The sequence below is a fragment of the Pinus tabuliformis genome, chromosome 2_1, assembly GCF_031772625.1.
Source record: "Pinus tabuliformis cultivar Carrire ecotype Pingquan chromosome 2_1, CPIR1, whole genome shotgun sequence".
Lineage (NCBI taxonomy): Eukaryota > Viridiplantae > Streptophyta > Pinopsida > Pinales > Pinaceae > Pinus > Pinus tabuliformis.
This window is the reverse complement of record NC_142299.1, coordinates 325,479,253-325,489,294: the sequence shown is the minus strand read 5'-3', so window position 1 is coordinate 325,489,294 and position 10,042 is coordinate 325,479,253. Positions and strand designations below refer to the sequence as shown.

Sequence of the window (10,042 nt, the reverse complement as noted above, 5' to 3'; positions counted from 1 at the left end):
CCATTTCCTCCATAACAGTTCTAAGACCATTATAATTAATAAAAAAAAGAAAATTTTGAAGCGAAATTAGGTGGAGTATACCTTTCTGGCTACCTTCTTTCTCAAACCAATATTCGTAGTGCCAGAGTCTGTGGTTCTTCTTCTTATTTGTCCTATTCCTTTGTAGAGTTTGATTCATCATCTTTCAATTCAAGCTCTATATTTTTTGGTTCTTTCTCCCTTGGTAGGAATTCCTCCTTGATAGAATATTTGACATCTCTAGACACCACATCTAAACTATACACAACCTTCTTATTTTATGGGTTTAAGAGCATATAACCTTTTAGACCATCTTTATATCCAAAAAATATACACTTTTCAACTTTATTATCCAACTTACTCCTATTCTCCTTTGGAATGCATACGTAACCATCACAACTAGATACCCTAGGATGTTTAATAAAAGGTTTCTTATCATCCCATACCTCATGTTGAGTATTTTCATCAAACACTGATGAGAGAGATTTGTTTTCTAGATAGCACACAATTTCTACTTCCTATACCCATAATTCCTATCCTAACTCAACACCATTGAGCACGCTTCTTGATTTCTCCATTAATGTCCTACTCATATGTTCTACAAGTCCATCATGCTAATGTGTGCATGGAGTAGTATTTTTCCTTGGTATACCACACTTGGTGATGCTTCGAATTAATTCCCATAGAATTATTCAACATTATTTGTCCCCAACACCTTAATTTTATTCTGTCTAATTTTCCACAAGAGCCTTAAACTATTTAACCTTGTCAAAGACTTCAGATATCTTCTTGAATAAATAAAACCATGTATTCCTTGAGGATTCATCTATAAATAAGACATACACAAATTTAACCAATGATGGAAATGGAATAGGTCATAAGACATCATTTTGCACCAAATGTAATATTCCCTCTAACCTCATTGAACATATTCCCTAATTTTTCTTCCCATATAAACAATTTTCACATAAATGAAAATTCAAAGAGGAATTATACATACCTTCTACCGTACCATTTTTGGGTAGTACTCAAAGGCCCTTCTCTCTGATATGTTCCAACCTTTGTGTTATACAGAATCTACGATTGTGGATAGAAGTATCTTCCCTAGACTTAGTGGCTTGGTCTAGAAAAAAATAAATCAAATACTATAAAGTTCTCCTGAGAGGAATTGGAGAATGGAAAGATGCTTACTTGTGACCTGTTGCAAGATCTTCTCTCCTCTTGGCTTGTAAGCTCCAACCGTAGCTCTTATCGCTATCATTAGAACCTGGACAAAGAAACAACACAAGCCAAATATCTATGCCATCTATGTAGCATTATCCAATCACTCTATTCAATGGATCAACATGACATTGAAATATATGAATGAAAACATAAGATAGCACATATAGGAAAACAATATACCATTTTTATTAATATGAAAGGGAGAGAGTTTACAACCAAAACTGGAAGCTGATCCTATAGAGATCCTCCCAAGTTGACTTGTCCTTCTGTGCCACAATGTACACCTCAAAGCCACCCTAATGCATGGGAATTTTAACTCTGTTATGATCAAAGCAACATCATAAGGGTATTATTAGTCTCCAAAATCCAACCTCTAGATTATGGAAGGCAGTAAATATATAGTAGAGGATGGTAGTTTATGAATTCTTATCCATTTACCAATCTAGGCTTGAGACCACTCTTGATGGGAGGATGAGCTTAAGGGATAAGAGGTGAAATATCCAAGGTAGGGTGATATAGGATTCGAAGTTATTATCCAAGGTAAATGGTTGTAAAAACTCCTGGAAGCTTCAGGATTCTTTTTATTTTTCCCGAATTTCTAGAATCGACACACCCCTAGCAAGGGCCAACTTGCTTTTATCAGAGCAGGTGCAGAACTTAGCAACCTGTTGTTGAACGTGGGTTCCTAAAGGGACATGGTGCATAGGGCCTTAAAAGCACTGCAATGAAGCAATCAAGGTTAGAAAATTATGGATTTGGGAGAGTCATGCTTAGGTATTTTTATAGGGATGATGTCAAGGTGTTCATGGATGTTGATTATTTCAGTTTGTAGGCCTATTGACCAGATGTGACAAAATGGCCTATAAGATATTCCCCACTAAAGCGCAAAGTCAGAAATGGAAACTAATGACTGGAGTGCTTTAACTTGTGATAAGTCAAACTCAAGAACAATTGGTTGGATCATCATTTGTTACAATAAAATTTCATCATGATATCTTTGTTGAGGGATGCATACCCATGCTCAACATATAAGATAACATTACATATACAATGATAAAAAATTCGTGTCCACTTATGATGAAGTGTGGATCCATGATTAGATGAATTCCTGTATTATCATAGCCATCATGCTTTATAATCTTGCATTAATCCCGAAAGTGCAACCTGGATGGATGGAACTGGATCCGGGGTCTTCTATCTCATTCACTCAATCGTTCAATGTATGAGTCTAACCATGTGAATAAAGGAGCTGAAGTTGAACATGGTAGACACCATCTGATTACTAACAAATGATGTAAGCCATTAATAGACACGAGAGAAACCACCGATAATTTTATTAGCTCTCAAGGTACAACAATACAATCTGTAGGGTATGAAGGAAGGAGTTGAAGTCAAACACCACATAGAATATGTCGATCAAAGGCCAATGATGAAAAAATGTCACCGAGCAAGGAAACTTTCCATTAATGTATGCAAGTCCCAAGGTACTGAAGGAAGAGTTTCTAAGTAAACTTCCTAGATAATGAGCTAATGTCGACAGGAAGTGACCCGTCACAGGAGGGCCTTGATGTATCCCCCATCAATGACATGAAACGGGTATCATGATTTGAGATAGAATGATGCTGATGTGGAATTGGTTCAGGAATGACAAACATGGAATGAAGGCTTAAGAGTATCATAATAGATATAAATTGAATGACTTCTCTTGAACACATCAGTGACATTGAATGGAGTTGGTAGCATTGACCCAAAAACGAAAGTGAAGGCTTTGATATGGTGTGATGAACCAAAATACAAGTAGATTTCCCAACCCAACAACCACGAAGATGAAGTGGAAGAGTGTCATGTTCAAGAGTGACTCACTACCATTAATAGGTGGAGTATCCCATTTTCCAATTTCCCAATCATTGCAAGTCAATACTTCTTTATTTTTTAACAAGCTTGAGGAGGATAACATATAGTTGATTTGTAAGTTCATCCTTTAGATGAATCCCTATGAATATGTTTAACAAACCTTCAAAAGGAGTGGTTTGGTCCCGTTATGTTCGATGAGTCCATAGTTGTTTGAAATTATTATGAGTCCATTGAAGGTCTAACTTGAAATCTTTTTCATGTTTAGAGAGTTTGAAAAAGAGACAAAAAATAAAACTCTTGAGTTTCATTTTCGTAAAATTGTCTCTTAAGTCCAAAAAGGCAGAAAACAATACTCACAAGAACCTCTTAGTCATGTTAGACTAAGGTATTCCCTTTTTGTAGATAGTCTAGCTCATTCTAGAAAAGGGTTAAACTTATACTGAGTAGACGTATTTTCATTTACTTTAACGAGTTCGAAAATACAAGTGATCGACAATATTCTCATATTTTGGGAGTCTGAAAAGAGATGAAAGAGGACTCCTCCTAGAGGAATGAGTAGTATAAAAGACAGGAACTGGTTCTGGTCATGATGGAACTTGCTCAAAACACATGAAGGTCAAGAGGCTGGCTAATAATACCACCCATCATAGTTGTTCCTCATGAAATGGTAAAACAACCAAGTAAAATCATATGATAGGCCAAGAAGATGGTGATGATGGAATGAGCAAACTAAGGCTCATCTGGGAAAAATAGGCTGATAAAAAATAACAATCACAAGGGATAAAATGAGAATGGTTTCATTTTTACACAAGATTGAACCATGGGAAACTATGCTTGAAATTGGTTTCATGCCCCTAGCATAATGACTTAATTCTAAGGAAATGCCCCCCCAAGCTTCATTTCATTCACCTAACAAGACTAATGGTTACTAACAGGTGGATGGAATGAAGGTATATTTACAAGATCAAGTGAAAGACTCGACTGGGATTTTATGAGATCTAATGAAAGACTTGAATTGGAAGGGTAAATGTTTCATTTTTTAACGAGATTTGTTAGAGCCTAGATCGACGTTAGGCTGAAGGGAGGCAATCCTAGGATAACCACAAACCATGCTTAACCTGGTAGCTAGCCCTACCAGGTCGGGAGAGGGCTCTCTCCTTGTCAATCTCAGTTGAGATGACTGAATTGAATATGGATTTTAGGCTAGGTATAGTAGCTCTAGGATTTTTTGTTTGATTTTGAAGGTTTGGTTACTGGATCAAATGGAGCAGGCAACTTAGGTTTGAGAAATCAAATTAGGGATGCAGACATGTTCTGTGGGGCGAGATAGATAAGTGTTTATGCACTAGTAATTGAGTGAGATGGTTGGTTTAAGACTACTGAGGGGCTGAGGAGGGCATGTGGAGACCATGAATCCTCTTCAAACTGCTGAAAACATTAAGAACTAAATGCATTCCCAAGGCAAAGCACTGTTATCAATGTATTTTGCCTATTTATCTTGATTCATTTAGTTTAGAAGAATGGAAAAGGTTTTGAAACATATAACACATAAGAATAACTCATTACAGAAGAAGAAACAATACAAAAACACAGTATCACAAGAATCCCACAAAAATAGTTGCAAAACCTGGTTTTATTCCTTGCCAATTTGCTGATACAAGTATACAATATGTGCACCACTTCCAAAAGAGTCCAACCTTTACAAATGACTAAGAAAGTACATAATATAGGCAAGAAAACCACCTGAGCTAACCATCAGGGGTTGAATCCAAGATATCAGGAGCTGTTTCAACCACATCTAAACTAGGAACAAGAAAATAGGCAGTGGAACAGCTTGCCTCTAAAACCAAGGAAACTGATACATTCACTTCCAAACTACTTTTAACTGATGTATCTACCCCCTAAAGTCATTTTACATTAATATTGCATTACATCATTTACAATCATAAATTCACCAAGGATGAGAGAAAAAGTCAACTGGCAGTCAAAATAGGAAAAATTTCAGAGTTGTGGGCAAAATTTGCAAAATCAGCTATAGGCGTAGCACCATCTCCTATATGCACAGTGCCGCTTCTAGCCTACTTTTGAAGGTCTTACACTCCACCAAATTAGGCCCAAGATAGCTTGTTGGAAAGCTCTGTCTGTCTAGTTTCTGAAACATCTTGAATTTCCTGATTTGGAGGTCATTTTCTCCTTCAAAAATGAATTCTCCCACGACTGCTTCCTGTGGGTGCAAAAAGTGGCAGAGAGGGCATTTCTTGAGTGTTTTTTGCCCTTTAGGTCACCTTATTTTGCTCCAAATGAGATGAAATTTTTAGGGATTAATGTCCTCTTGATGCTAAATCTAGATATACAATCCATTTCTCCTAGGATGCACCAATCAAAAGCGTAGTGCCAGTGGCGCTGCACATATACCACAATTTCCTGCGTTGCAAAAATTCAAAAAAATTGAAATTGACAAAATTTCTTCAAAACTTGCCCAGTTTTGGCTCAAAGGTGATTCATTGGTTACTTTTTTGGGCTAATGTAACATTCGCCAAGATCTTAAGCTTATCCTCCTTTTTTCTTTTTAAGGCCCTCCTTAATCTTTCCGTTGCATATCCTATTCCGAGTTAGATAATGATAAGCCATATGGCGAAGCATGTTCTTTTCTTTATTGGCCTTCTCAAGCAACTTCTCAAGGTGAATGTTCACCCTCTCTAACCAAGTTTCTCGGTCATTCTCAATTTCTTGCTTAATAGAGGTCATCTTGACCTTTTCTTTCTTTGCCTCTTGCCTCTCTTCTTTAATCATTTGCAATTCCATGATAACTTGTTTGCCATTTAATTGTTTGTTTTCCTACTCAAGGTAATTGATGATCCACGTTTCTCTTTCCAAATTGACTGATAGGGCTTGAATGTCAGCCTTTTGCTCCTTGATGATCAAATCTTTGATACTCCTTGGATTTTGAGCACCTAAGTTCATGACATTCACTCCTTGTGTCTCCTCATGGTCAACAAGGACAAAATCTCTCTCTTTTCCATCACTAGGATCATCCTCATGCATCTTTTTCTTTCCTTTATCTTTGTCCTTCTGTCGTTGGCCAACCTGTACCTGTTTAGCTGGAGAAGAAGGTAAAGCCCCTTCCACTCTAGGTGGAGATAGCATTTGCCTATGGTCTGTAGATGAAGGTGAGACCCCTTCCACTCCTTGTGGAGATAGTACTCGCTTGGAAGCTCCAAAAAGCCTCCTAGTGCCTCTTTCATAGGTGACAAACATGGGCACCCCAACAGTTTCAATTTCTTGAACCTTTTGTTGTCCTGAAGGTCCACCTTCCTCCTGATGCATTGATGAAAATATTTGAGGGCCTTTGAACACCTCATGAGAAATGAAGGTTTCCCATGGAATTCCCAACTGATTCAGCTGATGTAAAACAACAATTTTAATTAAAGAGAAATGATAAATACTGTTGAGCTGCTGTGGGTAGGGTTTCTTCTTTGCAAAAAGTGCCATCTTCTCTATGTTTTTGCATATGAAGTAGGGGATACTCATCATTCTCACCTTGGTAAAGTGCATCAACAATCTAATATGATAGGCATACAATCTGGAGAACCTACCCTCACAAGTAAAATACTTGATGATGACCTTCATTAGTGAAACAAACCTATCCTCCAAGAATTTGAAAGGAAACACTGCTAATTTTGCTATGGTATTTAGCCTTAATATAAGGCTCATAGTACTCCCGGTCAATATTCTGTCTTTTGTTCCATTTCTCACCTACATCTGGAATGCCTGTAGCCTCTGAGATAATAGTAGGTGACAAAGTAAATGTGACTCCAGCAAGATTTACTACATTGTTGTCCAGATTTGTTACAAACAACCTTGCTAATTCATGATGAAACTTAACCTTCTCTACCATTTCACAAAACTCAAAACATGACTGATGTTTAAAGCATGAGATGGCCAGTGGATAAGCAAGTAATTCCTTCATACTAATGGGCTCCTCCCTGATTATCTTACCCCCTTTGTGAGGCTTCCTCTACTGCAAATTCCTTTCCCTAGAACTGTCACTAAGGGTATCTTCCTCCATGTCATAATCACTATCCCTCTCCATTGGTTTTGATGACTATGAATAGTGATGGTGAATAAAGGAACGGGGTGAATGAAAATGAGTATGAAGAGATTTAAAAAAACAAAAATAGGTGAGATGAATGGAATTAGGTTCTGAAGGGTTTTGTATGTAGGGTCTAGGTTTAGTAAAAATAGTGTGTAGAGGAGTTCATATATGGAGGGTTAGGGTTTAGAGAAAATGGATTAGGGAATCAAAATAGCAGAAAACAAAAAACTTTTGCAAATCACAATGGAAAACAAATAACCTTTGCAAATGTATGAGAGAGTGTATAGGATAGATAGGGTTTAGCTTTCTTGAGAGATAACAATTACCATAATTAATGAGAAACCCTTATTTAGCTAGGAAGGGAGCTTAACTTACTTGATCAGAGAGCCATTGAGAGATTTGAAGTGAATTAGGTTGATTTGAATTGTTTTGAAGCTTTGTAGACAGGTGCGCAGCGCCAGCTGTTTGATGCCCAACGCCACCAAATTTCTCACAAAATGCTAGATTTTTATCTCTTTTGCCCAATGACTGCTCCAAATCGCGTTTTTTGCTCCACACTTCAAATTTTTGAAGTGAAATGAGACATAATAATGAAATAACCTTATATACCTTCTCACTTTAATTTTTGTCCTTTCAAAACCCACTTTTATAAAGTTTACATGACTCTTTCAAATGCTCTGTTTTTATGCTTGAAGTTTGACCCTTTTCCCTGGAAATTTGATGAACTGATGCTTTGATGTTTTGCTTTTGCAGTGGCAGAAATTGGCAGGATGACCAGGAGCAGCTGAATAGTACTTATTACATATAGGAAACATCAAATTTGTCAAAAATAAAACAATACTATGTTTTCACCTCAAACTGAGTTTTAAGGTGAAAAACTTATTAAATTTACAAATGCTGAGAATTAAAAGTTATCTAAAGATTTATGTCTCCTCCACATGTCTGCATGACCACTATTTATCAAGTATTTTTAAAATTTGACCTAGATGGAAACCCTAATACCTAATGATATTGAAAACCCTAAGACCTAAGACTTATTTAAATCAAATGGAAAAAAGATAAGAATTAACTCTAAACCACTAAACTGAATTGTGTCTGAAAGAGGTCAACAGATTTTATGTGATGAGGAAAAAACTGGAAATAAATCTACCATCAGTTGATCCATGACCTAATGGAATGCAGCTTATCAGAATGGGACACCTAATATGAAAAGCAAAAGAGCAATTTGATCACTAATGGTAGTGTGAAAGAACTGACACTAACATTGGCTCCAATGGGGATGGTAGCTCCTTGGAGGTGCCAAGAACCATAGATCTCTGGAATAAGTAGACTTGTGCCTCTTCCATTGGGCAATATGGTCAATACATTTCAAAAACTAAAACTGATACTATGAGATTGACTCAAGACTCAAACCGACTCATGACTCAAACTGACTCAAGACTCAAACCGACTCAAGACTCAAACTGACAAACTGATACAAAATTCAAAATGATACAAAACTCTCAACTTTATAGCCTTCATCTCGGGCCCCAAGCTGAAATGAATTGCATCTTTTGAACACTTGCAGTGAAAAGAAAACGGAATGTTTGGGTTTGGAGAAAGTGACCCGGCCTGATTTTGGGCTATGGTTTAGGGAGCTATCAAAGCTAAGTACAATGATTGCTTCATGACTTCAGAAATTACCCTAGAAGAAGTAGCGCTTCAGGAGCTTACCATTAACTGGTCCTCCCGAACAATCTTGTCCGTCCATCTCTTTAAGCAGGAATGCATTTTGCCCTCTGTATGTAGCAATCTTATAAGGTCCCTTCCACAAGTTTTCAAACTTGTTGTGCTTGCCTTTATCTTCATTCCTCGCATCCCACCATAACACCACATCATCAAGCTGGAATTTATCTGCTTTAGTTTTTTTATCGTAGATATTTTTGATCTTCTCTTGCAATCTGAAAGTATTTTGGAAGACTTCCTCCCTTGTCTGCTATAGATGTATCATCTAATTGATTCTTCACTGAAAATCATCTTCCTCACTACCAACTTCCTGCAAAAGTTTCACAATTGGAACTGCGAGGGATGTCGGAGAGACTGTATCAATGCCATAAACAATTTCAAATGGAGACATACCTATAGATTTCTTTTGGCTTACTCTGTCCGCCCACAAAGCATTAACTAACTTCTTATGCCAGCCTTTCTTGTTTGTTTCCAGCAGCTTCTTAATGATGTTCACCAATGATTTATTAGATGATTCGGCCAGACCATTACCTTGCGAGTAATATGCTGTGGAGTGACCCAAGGTAATCTTATATTTGCTGCAAAAATCGATCATCTTCTTGGATTTGAACGCAGCTGCATTATTTGTTATGATTTTACTAGGACAACCAAAACGAGATAAAATATTTGATTCTAGAAATTGAATGATTACCGTGTCTGTTGCCTATCTGGTCGAGATTGCTTCAATCCACTTGGTAAAATAATCCGTTGCTGTTAGGATCCACTTGTGCTGAGCCGAAGATGTTGGATGAATCTCACCAATAAAATCGAGTCCCCACTGCTGAAAAGGTGTGCTGACTTCAACCGGTTTCAAAGGAAGAGGCAACAACTTTCTTTTCCCTTGAAAAACCTGACACTCATGACAATTCATGACTGTTTTATAGACATCTGAAAATAAGGTGGGCCAGTAGTATCCCGCTCTCAAAATTTTGTTTGCTGTTGTCTTCCAAAATAAGTGGCTGCCATAATCACCCTTGTGAAAATCACTCATTACTTGCTGGGCTTCATCTTCAATTAAACAGTTCAACGAAACACTACCTGGATCCTTCCAATAAAGGGCATTATTCAAAATGAAAAATTTAGTAG

At 37.2% G+C, this 10,042-nt stretch overlaps 1 protein-coding gene across 1 annotated transcript; it reads right to left on the bottom strand.

Annotated features, from left to right (window-relative positions):
* Positions 1 to 9,194: 9,194 nt before the first annotated feature.
* On the bottom strand, positions 9,195 to 9,512 carry LOC149200161 (uncharacterized). Its single transcript, XM_089400870.1, has one exon. The coding sequence runs from the start codon at positions 9,510 to 9,512 to the stop codon at positions 9,195 to 9,197; it is 318 nt and encodes a 105-aa protein (XP_089256996.1).
* Between the last annotated feature and the right edge of the window lie 530 nt (positions 9,513 to 10,042).